The 18,529-nt window shown below is 46.8% G+C and overlaps 1 protein-coding gene across 1 annotated transcript in view; it reads right to left on the bottom strand.

Moving 5' to 3' along the window:
* The window catches only part of LOC147668903 (E3 ubiquitin-protein ligase TRIM17-like), a gene marked incomplete at its 5' end in the record, with an annotated part of 400,957 nt that extends 383,482 nt beyond the window's left edge, over nucleotides 1–17,475 (bottom strand). The window contains one exon of the mRNA XM_086948368.1: nucleotides 17,062–17,475. Within this exon, the coding sequence (XP_086804494.1) occupies nucleotides 17,062–17,475 (414 nt within the window). The remainder of the gene's footprint in view (nucleotides 1–17,061) is intronic.
* Nucleotides 17,476–18,529: the final 1,054 nt, after the last annotated feature.

Raw genomic sequence — 18,529 nt, 5'->3', positions numbered from 1 at the left:
CAGAACGTCGATCTTACGTAGGTAGTAGCTGCAATTTCTCCGATTTAAACTGTAAGTCTTCTTCTTTTAAAGAAACACTGCCAGACAGGACAACCATTCCGCAGTGCGTAAAGTCTCAAGACTTTTACTATCTTAGTTGAAGGATTTAGACAGAAAAGAAGAGCCTCTCCTTGTAAGTTAGTTCCCATGGTGACAATGAAGAAGTAGACACAGTACACAAAAGCAAATTAAAAAAATTAATTTTCAAAACAAAGTAGTCCCCTGAAAGTAGCGCCAGCCGGGACCTAGCGCTGGCCGCGACGCGACGTGCGTCATGAAGACGAAGGAGGAGCGGCGGCGTCATGGAGGAGCGGCGGCATCATGGAGGAGCGGCGGGCGGCGGTGCAGTGGTGCAGTGATGAGCGGTGGCGACATGAAGAGGAGGAGCGGCGGGTCAGGTAAGGAAAGGACATAGTCGGGCGGGAGGGGGGCGAGAGTCGGGAGGCGGGGGACGGGAGGGAGTCGGGCGGGGGGCGGGTGAAACGCAGTAGGCGGGGGGGCGGGAGGGAGTCGGGGCAGGTGGCAGATGCACCGCTCGACAACATGCTGCCCCAGCCACCTTCTGCCCCGGGCTAAAAATGCAGCCCCCAGCCCCCTTCTGCCCCAGGCAACGCTGGGGCGGGCTGCTAGTAGGATATAAATCCAGAACCCACTCCTAAGGATCACGGGACTAAAACCCACTCCTACACAAAATGCGTGTCAAACTGCATTGAAACGCAAAACGCTACTAATGGGTGTTATCACAAAAAGAACTGCATAGAAACCCAAAATGCATTTAAGCTCAAAACTATTTAAGATCACAGCCAAAAAAAAAATGCATTTAAGCTCAAAACAATTTAAGATCACAGCCAGTCACACACAATACCGCAACATACTACTTCTCTATTATAAAATGGCCAGCAAAATATAAAAGAGCAAGTCTATGCTCCAGTGAGCGATCTCTCACCCGAGGTCTCAAAAGCAGAACGTCGATCTTACGTAGGTAGTAGCTGCAATTTCTCCGATTTAAACTGTAAGTCTTCTTCTTTTAAAGAAACACTGCCAGACAGGACAACCATTCCGCAGTGCGTAAAGTCTCAAGACTTTTACTTTCTTAGTTGAAGGATTTAGTCAGAAAAGAAGAGCCTCTCCTTGTAAGTTAGTTCCCATGGTGACAATGAAGAAGTAGACACAGTACACAAAATGGTGTCACGTTTCCCACGCTGCACCGAGTGGCTCTCCGCACAGCGCCGCCTCAAAACGTGAAAAAGCATATTCCCATAACGTCACAAAGTGCTCAGGAGCAAAGGTAAGCCTCGCGTGTATCTGGCGCACATTATCAAGATTCGAATTGACAGTTGATAACTCGAGCACATTGCATGACGCAGTTAAAAATAATGTTTTAGTTGAAAATGATGTTTTCATTAAAAACAAAGATCACGATGTGAAATTACACTTCCAATTCCTCCAGTGTTCATTTATATTCATCTTCCTTAGACAGTTCAAAGCACGGCTTCACACTTCCGCTATTAACGTGACTAGACTAAACAGCTTAAAACGTTAATTGTTTGTTTCTCTGCCAAGCGCAAGTTGAAAATTACGAGATGTAAACAGTAGTACTAAAATAAAGTCGAGATGTAAACAGTGCTTCCGCTTGGTGTAGACTTGCAATTAAAGTCTTTTTAAGTATTTAAAAATCATAAGATGAATGACAAAAACTAGCGCTGGTGAAAGTACCGGCTTTTTCATGTACACATGCAACTGAAAAAAAAGTAAATACTGTGTAGACAATGTACTACAAGCTCTAACCGGCACAAGATTTTTAAATGTCTCATCGCAGGTCGCACTGAATTTCCAAGAGCCAAAAACAAGTAAAATAAACATCATGCTTACTTCTGATGTAAAAGATGACGATATGTACAAGGAAAGCCACTCACAGCACGTTTTGGCAAAGGCCGTCCGATCTGATGGACACTGATGGGTTCGTTTTATTATACTGCGCTGGTGTTCTTTTAGTGGCTCCTTACTCTGAAGCATCTTTTGTTTCTTAATTTCTTCTTTTCGATGATAACTCTCTTGTCTGTTACGTTTTGTGGCTCTTGGTCCTTTTGTCTTGATCTTCTTGTTTGCGCTCTTCATTTTCTGTCAACTGAAGAATTTTCTTGACTTTTTTTTTTTGAAGACTACTTCTGGGTTATTTTTCTTTGAATTTTGCTTCGCCCAGTACGAGGGAAGGTCACCTCGTCGCCATAAATATTGTAGTAATCAAGTCCTCAGACTGTTGATGTAGATAGATGGTTTATTGCAAGTTAGGTAGATAAGATGGTATAAACCATAAAGACCCCAACAGGAACATCCTGCAAGATGCTCAGCCCCAAGCCAACTGCCAGCCTAAGCCCACAGACTGCCAACATTCCACAGAGCATCATAGCTAGAACATTCTATAGTAAAAGGGGATAGTGCAAGGATACCACAGTTTGCTTGTGCAGGAGGGCAGGATAATAATGGACGGCTCTGAGAGGTTACGCAGAGGGGCTGCTCATGTAGATATGGGGGCGGGAGGGTGTTTATGAAGTGCGCGCTGATAAGGAGCTGGGCTTGTAGTGCAAGGAAGAGTAGCAGAAGAAAATAGAGTTCCGCCGAACAACAGATAAGCACATAACGCGTAAAAAAACTGTACTTGGTCTGTGCTCTTTAGTCTGCAAGTGAAGTGACCTACGAGCTGCACCATTTAATTTGGAGGCAGCAAAGAAGAGTGGCACTGGAGTCTACCAATGGGAAGCAGCAGGTGGGGAAAATGTTGTGTTTTTGATAACTACATGTCTTACAGACAGTGCATGCGCGCTGAAGCTCGACCTAATAAATGAAATAGGGCCAAAGCCCTGCATTGTACTACAAACACGGGTCGACGCACCATACTGAACACTGAATAAAATATTCAGATAACAGCTAATTGGATTAACAGAGACCCTAGATCCCTGATAGTTTGGGCTGTTGTCCATTGCCAGTGAATAGCGTTCAGAATCTTGGGTTTGTGTTTGATTCCAAACTAAATTTCAAGGCCCAGATCAACAAACTTTCGTCATCAATATGGTACACTCTTAAACTGATAAGAAAGCTAATGCCATTTGTCCCACTAGGCACTAGGAAAACTTTAGTGACAATGCTTGCACTCTCCAAACTGGATTATGGAAATGCTTTGTATGTAAGTCTGCAAAAACAGCTACTACTAAAAATCCAACGTCTACAGAATGTGGCGGCAAGGCTTGTTCTAGACATACCTAGATTTGAGCCGGTGGCTCATAGACTTAATAGTCTCCGTTGGCTAACAATAGAAAAGAGAAGCCAGTTCAAGTCAGCATGCTTAGCATATAAGGCTTTACATGACTCAGGGCCCCATTTTTTGAAGCAAAACTTAAGACATTATGATCCACAGAGAACCTTCAGGTCCAGTAGCGCCATGTTACTTAGAACCCCCAGATTTAATCAGCTTTGATGGGGGGGGAGAAGTTTTGTTTTACAAACAGCAAAGATCTGGAATTTGATACCGATAGCAATAAAAAACAGCTCATCATTGCTATCCTTCCGAAAGTCCTTAAAGACCTGGCTTTTTTCGAAATAATTCAGTTCCAACCAATTTATGATGTCTTGATACAACCCTCCTCACACTCTGCGTGCAGTCTTCAGTCACTTTTAGCGCCAAGACGCCCTCGGGCATTCGTGCGCTCTATAAATCCAACAATCAAATCAAATCAAATCAAATCTAAAAGAAAAAAGGAAAGCACCCCCAGCAGCCTTCCTGAAAACCCCTAGCAGAGAAGGACAAAAAAAAGAAACAAGATGTGATGTGGATACAGAGGGGTATTATCGGATAGCTCTTTGGAAAAGAGCGCTTCATCCCAGTCATTTACAGGACCAAAACCAAGAAGGGGGAGTGGACATGACATAATCCCACCCATGGGGTGGTATACGTTATGGTCAGGCCTACAACTCTTCCGGATTTGTTCCTGTTTCATGACTGACACTAGGATGATAGGTGGGGGATCCCAAATGGCCATAGAGTCTATATTGTTTACAAACCAGACTTTGCCCTACCGAGCTTTGACATTGCACGAGCTTCATTACACACACATTGGCTGGCCGAAAACCACCTGAAACTTAACTCCCTCAAAATGGAATTCCTTTTAATCGCTCCCCCTAACAAAACTCACACTATTCTGGATTGGATGAAGCACCTAACAGCTCTCAATGGACAACCGCTCATAGTAGACTCAGCAAAATCCCTAGGGGTAACGCTGGACAATAACTTAAAGATACAGAAACACATTAGCGCCTCAACCAAAGGAGCCAACTTCCACCTAAAGACCCTTTGAAAACTGAAACCCTTTCTGCCTGCATACAACTTCAAACAAGCAGTGCAAGCCCTATTAATCCACCGCGTGGAATATGGAGCAGTAACCCTATGTGGCCTCCCAAGGTCATCGACAGCCCCACTTAGAGCCACGATCAACTCAGCTGCGCGACTCATCACTGGGTCTAAGAGAAACGCTCACATTTCCCCAGACCTGAGAGCCCTCCACTGGCTACCGTTTGAAGCCAGAATTCACCTAAAAATAGCTTGCATGACGCACAAGGCCCTCTACCACAACGTCCCACAATACCTAGCTCAGAAACTGGTGCTCTCCGCGGGCAGCAGAGCATCCAGGAGTGCCAAGACTCTTCTCCTACAACCTCAATGATTTGCCAAGAAAAAAACATATAACCGGTCCTTTTCTGGCTCCGAGGATATGGAACGCTTTGCCCAGTGAAACAGGAATGAACCCTTCCACTACCTCCTTCAAAAGAGAAGTGAAAACTATCCTCATGGCTAAATTCACGTGAACTCTATGACTATTTACTGTATTTTTGACTGTATATATGACTGGATTTTTTAGTGGTTATGTCTTTGTAAACTATATCTTGCCTTCTATTGATGACCTGTTGAGCGCTCTGATACTGGCAAGAGTCTGGTTCGCGCTATATAAAACCTTCAAATCAAATCAAATCAAATCAAAGTATGTGATAGCCCTTCTGGGTAAAATTTGTGTTGTGTGTTTTCTATGAATCTTATTTGCTGGGGCGTGGTCACTGACAGCCTAATTTGAATAGCTTCATACCTGAGGAACTAGGGTGCTGATAGCAAGGCGTTTCCTGTAAGTAAATACTCCCTATACCGGTCGCTGTAGGTGGCAGCGCAAACAGTACTTTCTTTAATATTGGTTTATGATGGACACTCATATGTGCATGCGCATTGAGAGTAGTAGCAGAAAGCGGAGCAGACGCATAGGAAAGATCAGTCAGTACTCATGCCCCTACTTCAGCGTCCTCTCAGCACTCTTTTTATGTATTTAAATGAGCACTGGATACAAGCAAGATGTTTTAATGACTGAGTGATGATTATTCTTTCTCATTGATTATCTTGTGGACATATTTTTGTTGGAAGTAATGTCTAGCATGATATAAAAGCACCACAAATACATCTCACCACTTAGATTCTGCTTTAGGTGATTCCGAATATTCTAGATCTCAGTCCAGAAAAAGATTCAAAAGATTGTCTGATACTGACGATATTTCCTTTGAAGAAAGAGTCAAGGAAATTCTACTGTATACTTTGGTAGGCATGCAGGAAGTCCCAGAAAATTGGATAAGAAACGATGGATGTTTCATCTTCTGCAAGTGATGCTGAAAAGGAAAAGGAATTGCCCAAACATTTGATTTGAGGGGTAAATATATTGATAGAGAAATGTTGCCTGAAATGTCTTTAGAACACGAACAAATATGGGGTTTCCTCCATCGATTTTCTTTCACCTTCCACTGAACCTGTTGTTAGACAATTAATAAAATCACAAATTTCCAGCCTGGCCCATTCAGAAACATGTCTTGGATGTTGATAAAAGGTTTCCTGAATCAGTGTCAGTTGATTCCTTGTTGAACAATTTATTTGGGCGCAAGTCAATGGCAGAGGAGAATATGATTATATGATAGGATGCCGTTTGGTTCGATGGTATTAAACTGTTTGGTCCTGCGTTGGATGAGAAACTGCAATTCTAAAGAGAATAAACACTCATCTTCATTCAGACAGTCTCTATCTTTAGGTATTAGTTTCAAATCGAATAAATGTTTTAGATAACCTTCATGGCATTGTAATGTTGTTAGACGTGCTGGGCGCTAGGACCAGCACACGAGGTGGGAGGAGAACTAGGACGGTAGAGCAGGAGTGAAGGCGGGGAGAATTAGAGCAGGAGCAGGAGAGCAGAAGGAATGTAATAAAGTCCCCACCAAAGATAAGTATTGGTGTTGTGTTTCCTGCGCAGCAACACTACAACTGATGACAAAGGTGGAATCATGGACCTTGCCTGCCTTACCTGTGTCCTGGTGTGCCCTCCGCTGCCTTGGAGCTGTGCTGTGCCGCGGACCGGGAGCCCACCCTGGTCACGTTGTGACCCTGTTAAGTTGGTCGTCTGTTCCAATGCCTCGGAGCTATGGAGTGCTGCTGCGCCCTGGAGGTCCACCCCAGTTGCGTTTAACTCCTGCGGTGCTTTCTCCATTATCGCGACCCGGCAGCCCACCCTGGTAGCGTATGTGTCGCCGAAGATGCACCCTGCTGGTCGCGACCCGGGAGCCCACCCTGGCCGCGTGGTTTGGGCTGTGAGTGCCTATGTTGCTACTGCCGTCTGCGGAGTAGTGCAGGGTCGTGTGCTGCGCCCGGTGGCTGAATTCGTCAGCATTAAGGTACCGTTGCCTGTCTGTTTCCACGCTGCTGCTGCCACTGAATGAGTCAGGCCTGGTATTCTCACGAGGAGCGAGATTTCACCAGCGGCCATCTTTAAGTCATTTGCCTCCACCAATCCCCTGCGAGGAGTGCCCGGTGGCCATTTTGAGGCCAGGCAATGGCTGGAAATGTCATCAGTCATTGGCAAAATGAGGAGCTGTCACATGCTTTAACTTACGTTACAGGGCCACATTCATGTACTTAGTGGACTGCACCTTTCCTAGGCTTCCTGCTGGTGTGCCTACACCATACCTAAGTGCGGATATGCGTCACCTACATTGATTTTGAGCCGAGTAACAGGCACTGTGAAGGCTCCTGTGTTAGACTATTCACTACAAAGTAGTTGCTTAACCGTCTTTTGCACATTCATATACTATGTCTGGATCACCCACATCAAGACAGAGTCATGCCTCTACTAGTGCCAGCACCAAGCCGGAGTCACCTACATCCACAGCGCAAATGGGTGGACACAGACTTGGCATGCTCGGAGTCCCTTTTCTACGCCCACCGGAACCCTTAGTCCTCATATCGGGGGTGGTATGGGCCTTCGCGGGCAAGAATGGCTAGAGAACTTTGAAGATTTCATGACAGGGTCACATGTGACTGAGGAGGAGCTGCAACTGATTGCACTACAATACTTAATCAGGAAAGACGTTGGTCAGATTATAAAGGAACTTCCGGCTGACGCTGATGTCTTCACAAACGGAACATTGATTATGAAAGGTACACATTCAACCTGGCATCTCAAGAAAAAGATGAGCCATGAGTGCTTTCATTACGCAACTATAACGCTTGGCTCGCTACTGTGAATTTGACTCCTTATCGACGAAAGACGCCCTTCGCCTGCAAATCATAGTATGATGCCAGTCTTAGTCATTACGCAGACGTCGACTAAGGAAAAGCTACTCTCTGGATGAGATCGAAGAAATGATGCGAGTACATGATCAGGCAGAAGAATATGCCAAGAGAATGGAAGCTGGAAGAGGTGAAAAACGTGAACAGGCATTTAGGCTCCAATCTCGCAACACCGAAAGGTCTTCCCCCACAAAGCAACAATCATCTAGATCCAAAGTGCAGTCTTATTATACAAGTCGTTGTCGTTGCAGTACTAGTCGGACTGACAAACGACAGGAGCGCCAACTTAAATGCTATCGCTGTGGATATGACTTCCCTCACATGGAGACCTGCCCTGCATTAGGCCAAAAATGCAGGAAGTGTGGCAGGGACAACCACTTTGAGAACGTTTGCAGAGTACCACGCAAAGACACTCACCGAGACAATTACAGACAGTCCAGACAGTCCAACACTCGCCAATATGCCAAAGCAGTGTGGGACCGCAGAGATTCTTCCACTGGTTCTTCACAGTCCAACCTTCGTTCTCATGGGACATGTCAATCCCGTCGATCTCAATCCCGTGAGTCAAGGTCGCTGTCACCAATATCGCAAGACAGTGATGAGTATGTCTGCATGGTCGTGGATCCGGACTGGCTGAAGAAATACCCGCGATTAGACCTTAAAATATACACACACTTAGCCAAGTTTGTTCTGGATAGTGGAGCATCTCTCAACTATATTTCAGTTGTAGAATACAAGAAAATTAATCCACCACCACACTTGCATAAAGCTGCAGTGCGGGTGTACACATGGATGTCAAAGGAACTTCTTCCTTGTTTGGGACAATTTCTGACTAATCTCACATACAGAGACAGGTCTATTCTGGCCCACATTGATGTCATTAATGGTCCTGAAGCAGACTGTCGATATCATGCATACCCCATGGTGGTGACGAAACAAAATGGGACCATGATCACAGCTGAATCGGAGGACATGAGAATCACAAGGAATGTGATGCATTTTCAGAAGTGCACGCCCCATTTCAGAGAAGCGTTAACTGCACCCCGCAGTGTGGCCCAAGGAGATGCACCTGAGTCAGCAAGGGACCATCGACCCTCCATGTCTCCTGAGTCAGCAAGTGACCATCGACCCTTGATAGCTGCTCTTAGGACAGTGATGCTGGCCCAGAAATAGCCTAACAATTCAATCCTGCTGCCCTCAAAGGCTACAGTGAGAACATCAGGTGATAACAAGCTCTTTTCAGCCCCAAATTTGAAATACTTATCTTGGGAAAACATATTAACGCGTGCCCCGGTATCAACAAGAAGCTGGATGTGATCGGTTTCAATAAGAGCCTCAACTTCAGGGTCAGGGTCAGGAACATGCAGTGTGTTCTGCTTATCAGTACAGTGCTTGACCACTACTACATATTTCCGACTTGTGACATTGTCGTCATAGAATTCATCAGTTTCATTCAGGACACAGCTCACTTTTTCTTCTGCCACTCATACACATTTTTGCAAAATTGACCACACTGCTGGTTAATAGCTGGACAGTTTGTGAAAGATTAAAAATGTTGGGCTGAACCACACCTGTAGCAAAAAGTTCTAGGATTTGATTGTCTATTTTGAGTAAAGTTTCTTCCACCCCTGGGCATGCTCGGTCTTGTAATATAGTCACGAGTGGCATTGTCGCGTGTGAAAGTGGGGAGCTTGGAGGCAAGACCTGGATGCTTGGAGGAGTCAGCACCTGAAATAGAAGTGTTAGATAGGGCAGTTTCAAGCTGATTATAATCATCCATTGAACTTTCAACACTTTTATCAATATCAACTGCTTTATCTAGGGTAGGATGCAAATAAGTAGTCTTTTTTGTATTTTTTTACAGTAGCAATGTGCAACAAGTTTATCTCTCATCAGTTGAGAGGTAAAATTGTCAAACTCACATTTTGAAGCTAAAACTTTTAAAGCTGTGATAAAAGTATCTATGCTATCATCGGGTTTCTGCATCCTTGTAAAAAACTTGTATCTATGCACTACAATGTTCTTTGTTTTAGTAAAGTACTTATCCAATTGTGCTACAGCTTGTTCAAACTCGTCGGGGTCTTCACCTTCAGGCAGATCATACGGGGTAGATGGCCAAATATATTTTGTCCTTCGACCCCTAGATAGTAATAGATGAGGTTCTTTTTCCTCTCAGGTCTGTATCTTTGACCGTCAACAGCACCTAAGTACGCCTTGAAAGATCTAAACCATAACCTCCACTCTAATAGTGGATCTCTCGGTTCTTGTACAAAAAAAGGCGCTGGTACAGTAACACTCTGCATGTTAATAGAAAATCTGTGGAATAAAAATGGTTAAGAAGAGGAAGAAAGAAAATGAATGAAGAAATAGAGGAAAGAAAAAAAAATTCAGAAATTCATTGTTTGTGCAAAAAGGCAGTGAGTCAGAAAATAATGTTTTGTTTTGCAAAGAAATAAAAAAAATTGCTCAGATGGATTTGTTAAAAGAAAAATACATGTGTGTGTATCACAGATATAATTCACAAGATTTCCACTTGAAAAGTTATGTTTTAACTTCGGCCACCAGATGGCAGCATTGCATAACACTGAAGAAAAGAGAACTTGAATAATCCATTCGACCAATAAGAAAATAGCAGTAAGTGAAATACAGGGTTTCTGTGGAGATTGCCTTTTGGAAGAGTTATTCCTTCACGTGTGGCGTGCCGCGGACTGGAAGGACACTGAAGAGGCAGCGTCGACATAAAAAAGTAAGAGCTGTGTGTGTCAGCGCTGTGTGAGCTGTGTGTCAGCACCGTGTGCATATGCGTTACGAGTAAAGAATTATTTTCCAAGTTGCTGGTGAATGGATTTGGTTGCCGGGCAACAGTTAGAATATAATTCGAAACGAGCTTGTGAAGACAGCTCAGCTCATGAAGTTGCGGAAATGCGTGTGAGCGTCCCTCACCAAGGACCCCATCACCGCCAAAGCCAACCTCCATGAAGGAATGAAGGCCGTCGCCGACTGGATGAAGACCAGCCGTCTGAAGCTGAACTCGGACAAGATGGAGGTCCTCATCCTCGGCTCCAACCCTTCAGCCTGGGACGACTCCTGGTGGCCGACGGTACTGGGGGCAGCCCCGACACCCACCGACCACGCAAGCAACCTGGGAATCATCCTCGACTCAACGCTCTCAATCACCAAGCAAGTCAACGCCATCTCCTCCTCCTGCTTCAACACCCTCTGCATGCTCTGCAAGATCTACAGATGGATACCGACAGATACAAGAAAGACCGTCACCCAGGACCTCGTCAACAGCAGATTCGACGACGGAAACGCCTTCTACGCAGGACCCCCGACCAAGCTTATCAAACGACTACAACGCATCTTAAACGCCTCGGCACGACTGATCCTCGACGTACCACGCCACGGCCACATCACCCCCCACCTGAGAAACCTGCACTGGCTCCCTGTCAACAGGGGGTTATCCTTCAAGCTCCTCACCCACGCACACAAGGCACTCCACAAGACCGGCCCAGCCTACTCCAACAGACGGCTCTCGTTCTACATCCCCAACTGCCAGCTAAGCTCCGCAGACCTCTCACTCGCCACCGTCCCACGCATCCGAAGAACAACCACCGGTGGGAGATCCTTCACCCACCTCACCGCCAAGACATGGAACACCCTCCCACTGAGCCTACGCCAGACCCAAGACCTGCTGACCTTCAGGAGGATACTCAAGACCTGGCTGTTCGATCAGTAGCGCCCCCCCCCCGAGCGCCTTGAGACCCTCGCGGGTATGTAGTGCGCTTTACAAATGATTGATTGATTGATTGAGCCAATAAGCACTGTAGAATCTATAATATAAATCAATGTAGATGATCCCAATGTCAATGCCGGGCAGCGTAGGCACAATACTGTGGTAGATCACAATTGAATACAGGCAATGAGAACAGCACTTGGCAGCCGTTGAAGACAGATCATAAATAGTGCCAGACTGTGGTACTGAGAATTCTGGACCCGTGTTATAAACATCGTCGATTCATGACGATTTTGGTATCAGCGAACCGCAAATGGCGAGTGCGGTATACACAAGCATTTTCGTCATAATCGAATGGCGAAATCACCCCGAAATCAGCATTTCCGTCATGAACCCTCGGGTTCCATTTTGTGGACGGCAGCCATTTTGTGGTTGACCTCACATAGCCAAGTGACTAAAGCCGAGAACGAGTCCAAAGGACACGTACACCTTTGCTGACTCCTCTGTGACCTGGGCAAGCTGACTCCACTGCCTGAAGCCGAACCTGTTCGGGCAGTTCCTTTCCCAGTGGCCGAGCGTGATCGATATTAAGGCACAACACATCATAAACCTTTCATCGCACACAAACCATGCCTAATCTTACACACACCTGTCTCTGTTTCTTGCTTTATGACTCGCTTTACGAGGAGGAGGTGCCCGATTTTATTATGGGTCCGTCGATATCTGATGAAAATACTGGGCCTTGCCGGGTAATTGATTGCGGGCTGGACAAACTGAAATGTGGGCCTGTCATCATGACTCTGCTTTTTCTTTGTAGTGAAAATATGTATATGGTCAAATGTAAAAAGAGGAATGTTTGCCTAAAGCAAGATATTGTGTATAAAAGAAGAAGTCGGGCTCTGTAAAAAGAGCAGTCTCCTGAGAACATACATGCTATTGTACTTCTAGGATACCTGTTACTGGTTGCAGCCAATAAATACAATCTTTGACTTCACCAAGAAGACTCTGTGTTTCTGTAGTCTGAAACAGGAAGGACTCGAAGTCTTCGGGTGTTCTCCCTGGCACCGCTGGGTTCTTAAAAACCCGGTACTTCAAGACAACTTCGTTGCTAGGCAACAGAACACTTGTGGAATGCGCCTGTGCCTGAACTGATGCACGAGGAATGAAGAGCAGCTCGCGAGGATAAGCACACAACAGCTTCACTTTCCTTAGTCTTAATATGCCAGCAAAAGTCCCAGTGTGTGCGGAAAGATCGAGGCCGGCACACCCTAAAGTTCAAATGCAGCGCAATTAGACAGGGTTGAATAACTAAGTTCAGATCTCTCTTTGCTAAAAAAAATGCAGTTGAAGGGTTTTACCAATACTAAAAAAAAAAATAGACTGGCACGAATTTGGATATTACTTATGCGGAGTGATAACAAGACGTATAGCTTTTGTTTCATGAAAAAGATGTTGCACTGGGAATAGCCAAGAAACTGAGGAGCTTGTCTTCTTGGATGCCCTGAGGAAGCCCAGATACGGGCAAAACTCGTTGGCTGTATTCAAGTTCTCCATGGAATATGAAATAAAGGATGTTGGGCCAGATGTAGGTCGCCCAATACCGGTCGGTAAAGGCCGAAATTTGGTATTTTCGGCCGTTACCGACCAGTATTTGGCATTTGGAATGTAGGTGGCATGATTGTAGGATTCGGTATTTTACCGAATCGGTAACTGAAGGAATCGGTAACTTACTGAATTCTTAACATACCGATTCGGTAAATTACCGAATCCGTAATGTAGAGAGCACTCAAGTGAGTGCATTCCTGAGTTAAGGATTTGTTATTTACCACCAACTACAAGTTGGTGGTAAATATCGAAAACCTTTGAAAAATCAATTTTTTGCTTTTACAACACTGCGATGTGGCAGACATACATGCCCTTAGGGCAGAGGTCTTCAAACTTTTCCAGGTTGAGCCCCCCCAGCTGAATTTCCCCAGATGTTGGGCCCCCCCACCACCCGACAGAAACCTCGGGAATCCGGCACACCACATGATCGACTGCCATGCGGACACCACGGGCCATATCCGGCAAACAAGCTCAACACAACAAGAGTGCCTAGCAAACTGCAGGCCTGTGAGTGGATGTGACGAAACGACAGAGGCGTACCAGACAGCTCAAAACACAATCCTCCAAGACAAAATGAGTTCAAATTCTCTCCACTAGGATGCCCTGCCTTACACAGGACACAGATCAACAACAACACCACCAACATGAATGTGACGGGTGTGCCGGTGCCCAGCCACACCTAGACTCTCAATCTGTGGGTGAATCCCTGCCACTGCCATCCTCAGGCTGTGCTCCACATCCAGTTCTAAATGGTACCTAGTCTTCAACACCGCAAGTGCTGAGAACCCAATCTCACAAACTCCCCAACAAATAAACAAATACATTGTAGGATGTAAAGCACCATGCACAAGTGAACCAAAGGGAGGACCGCCGTGATGAACCCACTATAGGGAACACACCATGGGTGCTTCACCAAGCGGAACCCAAAACATGGAACCCGACCTTGCCCATGGGGGCCCCGCATTCAAGTAGCAGCTGGACGTCACGCAAAATGTCACACGCATGATGCATAGATCCCACACATGAGCACACATAGAATACAGAACAGTAACACATAGGCAAGGGAGCAGCCAAGCAATTCTAATACCTTCCACTCTGAACCACAGCTCCCATGGCACCAAGAAAGCAAAGGAAGTCATCGCAACCCTCCCCATCCATCATGTACACCTTGTCATCCACCAACTCCCCCACCATTCATTCCGTCCCTCCATCTGAGCCCCATCCACATCCAAACCCCTTCAACCACTTGCAAACCCATCCACCTTCCATCCCTCCATCCATCATCTCACCCATCCATCCCTCCATCCACCCCCTCACCCATCCATCCATCATCCATCCATCCCTTCACCCAATCTATCCCCTCACCAATCCATCCACTCTTCCGCCCATCCATCCACCCACTCATCCATCCAACCATTCACCCAAGCTATCCTCCCACTCATCCATCCACTCCTCCACTCATCCATCCACTCCTCCACTCATCCATCCACTCTTCCACCCATCCATCCACTCATCCATCCAACCACCCACCCTCTCACCCATCCAGCCATCCCCCCACCCACTCATCCATCCACCCAGTCACTCATCCGTCCACCCACTCAACCCCCCACTCATCCATCCACCCATCCATCCCGCTCTCCACCCTCACCCCCCACTCATGCATGCACTCTCTGACCCATCCAGCTCCATGCTCCTCTCCTCACCCATCCATGCACACACCTGCCCATCCACTCTGCCAATCATTCATCCATGTCATCACTCATCCATCCATCCATCCTCCCCCTCTCTCTCCTTTCCCCCCTCTGTCAGCCACCCATCCCTCCATCCACCCTTCACCCATCCACCCACTCATCCACTCATGAATCCATCCATTGACCACTCATCCACCCCTTCACTCCACCATCCATCCCCCGTCCATCCACCCTCCTCAATCACCCATCCATCCCCACACCCACCCCTTCACTCATCCATCCATCCATTCATTCATCCCTTCACCCATCAATACATCAATCCATCCATCACCTCTCTCATCCATCCACCCACCGACTCGTCCACCATCCACCCCCCCATTGATCCATCCACCATTTCACTGATCCATCCACCCATCCATCTACCCTTCCAACCATACACACATCCATCCACTCCCATCCATCCCTCCACTCATGCATCCATCTTCTCTCCCACCATCCATTCACCCCTTCACTCACCATCCATCCCCTCACTCATCCATCCACCCCACACCCATACATCCACCACTCCACCCTCACACATTTTATGATTCAAATTCGAATCTGCAGACCAACATCCCTGAAGACCGACACTTCGGTGCCCACACAAAGATCCTCATCAGTTGAGGACCGCAGACCAGAGCCCACTGTCCCGATTCATGGCCCAAACCCGGATTGCAACCTCTACCTCCCTTCCCAAAATAACTGAAGGACTCCCGCCCCCCAACTCTCCCTCACTCCCAACCCCCTTGAAAGGCTGGGGCCCTGGGCCAGAGCCCACCCCGCCCTGCCTCAAAACCTCTGCGAAACCTTCTCTCCCTTCTGGGAAGAGCTAACTCTCCCAGGAGGGGGTTAATTCACAGAGCTGACAGCTTCAGCTGCAGTGGGAGGCAAGGGGTCTCCTCTGCTAAAACTGAAAGCGTGTCTGTTTGTTTGCTTTCGTTTTTAGCAGAGGAGACCCCTGCCTCGCACCGCAGCCGAAGCTGTCGACTCTGTGAATTGGCCCCCTCCTGGGATTATCACCCAGACAAAGAAACAGGCACAAAGGGAAGATCGAAGTGGAGCCCGCGCCCCCCCTGGGATGGCGCCGCGCCCCCTCCAGCGGGGCGCGCCCCACAGATTGAAGAACCCTGCCTTAGGGTATGTATGTGGGCCACATGTGCCCCCATGCACTATTCAGGGGTGCAACAGGGTGTCAATGTGACACCCTGCCACCCTTGAAAATGTTCCCCCTATTACCGATTCGGTATTTACCGAATCGGTAATACTGAATTGCTCCCCATTCATTCCTATGGGCCTCCTGGCCCATAGGAATGAATGGGAATCACCGAATCGGTAAATACCGAATATTACCGATTCGGTAAAATTTACCGAATTTTTACCTACATACCATTTACCGATTCTGAAATACCGAATCAGTAAAATTCTGTATTTTAGAACCGGTAAATGGAACTTACCTACATCTGGCCCCAAATATCCAAAGATAATCTCTAGTTTATTGCGTTTATGCCTGACAATTTTTCCATCATTTCAGTATATGTTGGTCTGGTTGTCACTCAGATCTTTGTGATTTATGCAGAATTATTTGTGGTTCAATTTGGTGGCAAACCATTTCTTGATGTGGGCAACTGTGAATCTGCTGTATTACTAGACACTTTTAGCAACACGTGATTGTGCATCAAACGGGTCCCCTAGCCACCTTTGTTTGTTTGGAATAATGCCCTGGTTACTTAATGGTAAACTTGATTATATTTAGTCCTTATTCCTCACCCAGTCAATTCAATTCAATTCAAGGATTCTTTATTCGATGATTAAAAATCACCATAAAAGCACATACATATATACATGATTAAAAATTTCATTAAATCATTATCAGGATCCTAATTATAATAATTATTTATACACATAGCAAAAAAGGAAAAGGGGATTTGACACTTTAAAAAAGATTAATAACAATTTTTAGGCATCATTCCTCTCCTCTGGTTACCCTTAATCGGACTATATTTAGTTCTTATTCCTCATCACAGTCGTTATGGAAGGCCCTCGCTCCCTGGGGCTGCAGGCCTCAGAAGACAACCTGGTAGCTCAGGCAGAGGTGTGGGCCTGGTCATAACTTATATCTCCCCTAGGGGTGGGATTATGTCATGGCCAGGGTTTGGTGCTGAGAATGAGGTGGGATCCCCTCGTGAGTAAATATGACTATGACAAAGACTACGGACGAAGGATAACAAAGGTACAATAAACACTTTAAGTAATCAGGGCTGTCTGATTCTCACATGGACTGTGGTTATTACACATCACACCCTCACCTTGTGCTCCTGGGCAGCCTCCTCTATTGGACACACTGTATGATCCCGGTGCTCCCTCGACTCTCGGCAGATGACGCACAGGAGCGTGTGATCCTCTTCACAGAACAGCTGCAGCTTCTGCTGGTGTTTGGGGCACAGATGTTCGTCTTGGGGTTTCTCAGGGGATAACATAAATCTGAACATTTCCACGATGTTTCTCAGCTCCCTGTTAGGTCGCAGGTTATCTTCGCGGGATACTGCCCTGCACTGGGGACAGGAGCGGTCCGAGCCCGGCCCCTCCCAGTACTGACTGATGCAGGAGCGGCAGAAGTTGTGTCCACACTCGATGGACACCGGGTCCGTGTACAACTCCAGGCAGATGGAACAAGAGACCTCCTCTCGGACGCTCTGGAGCTGCGCAGCTGCCGCCGTGACCAGAAAGAATGACGATCACTGTTCCTCCTTCAGCGCTGATTTGAGGTACTTTGAAATACTTTCTTTCAGTTTCCCCGGAAGTTTAAGTTGTGGGAGTGTCGTTATCTGTTGCTGTGGTTTCTTGGTCATTGGAGAGTTGAGAGTGTGTTTGCGTGAGCCTGTGCTTGCTGCCTTCTCTGGGTGACACAGCTGGGTAACTAAGCACCGCGGCAAGTCTCTCTTTTCCCCAAATGCACTGTGTGAGCTCTCGCACGGGAGAGGACAGACCGAGCTAGAATTCTAGTTTTCTTGAAGTCCGCGACGCCGCTGTTGCGTTAGAGGTTGGTTTACACTGGCCTCGTCAGTCGCCTTCTTGTAATATGACAATCGGTGTGTAACCGGAGAGAAGTGCCGATGCATCCGCTGTGCTTTCCCTCACAGAACCGGAGGACAGTGGCGGCACCCTGCACGGGGGGCAGGAGTGGGGCATAAAAATGCCTGACCCCCAAAATGCAACTGCCAGCTTGTCAGAGATTCCTTTCAGATTCAAACTTGCTCTGCCATGCCTATGGGGCTGGAGAGGTCCTCCCACGGACTCCAGTCCTAAAAAAGAAAATCAGGAAACAGTGCTCAGTTTATACACAGATGTCTTTTACTTTGCTGAGGATGTAGAAGAGAGAAACTGCTGGCAGGGAAAGGAGCTGCTCAAGCCAGGTTCAGGGGCTTTTGGAATAGGATAAAGCAACATTGTAATGATTTCACACAGGGCGGCCGGAGGAAGCTGACTTCTTCCCAGCCCTATGTGCCGCGTCCCCACACCAAAACAGGAAGAACATTTGTATCAGTCTGGAGCACCGCACCTCTTAGGACTACAGCAGCACAAGACACACTGGCCACGAGTCACAGTGAAGGCCAGGCTCTGATTCTGTTTATAGTTTTATACAGAAAATTAAATCATACCCATTGTCTGTGCGCAACACAGCATTAGATTGATGAATACGCAGTCACACTCAGCCCAGAGCACCTGCTGCAGGTAAATGGCGGCGGAGCACTGAGCAGGGTGGCTCTGGCACGG

This window comes from Lissotriton vulgaris, unplaced genomic scaffold, assembly GCF_964263255.1.
Source record: "Lissotriton vulgaris unplaced genomic scaffold, aLisVul1.2 SCAFFOLD_1102, whole genome shotgun sequence".
NCBI lineage: Eukaryota > Metazoa > Chordata > Amphibia > Caudata > Salamandridae > Lissotriton > Lissotriton vulgaris.
This window is presented reverse-complemented; position numbering and strand designations above follow the sequence as displayed.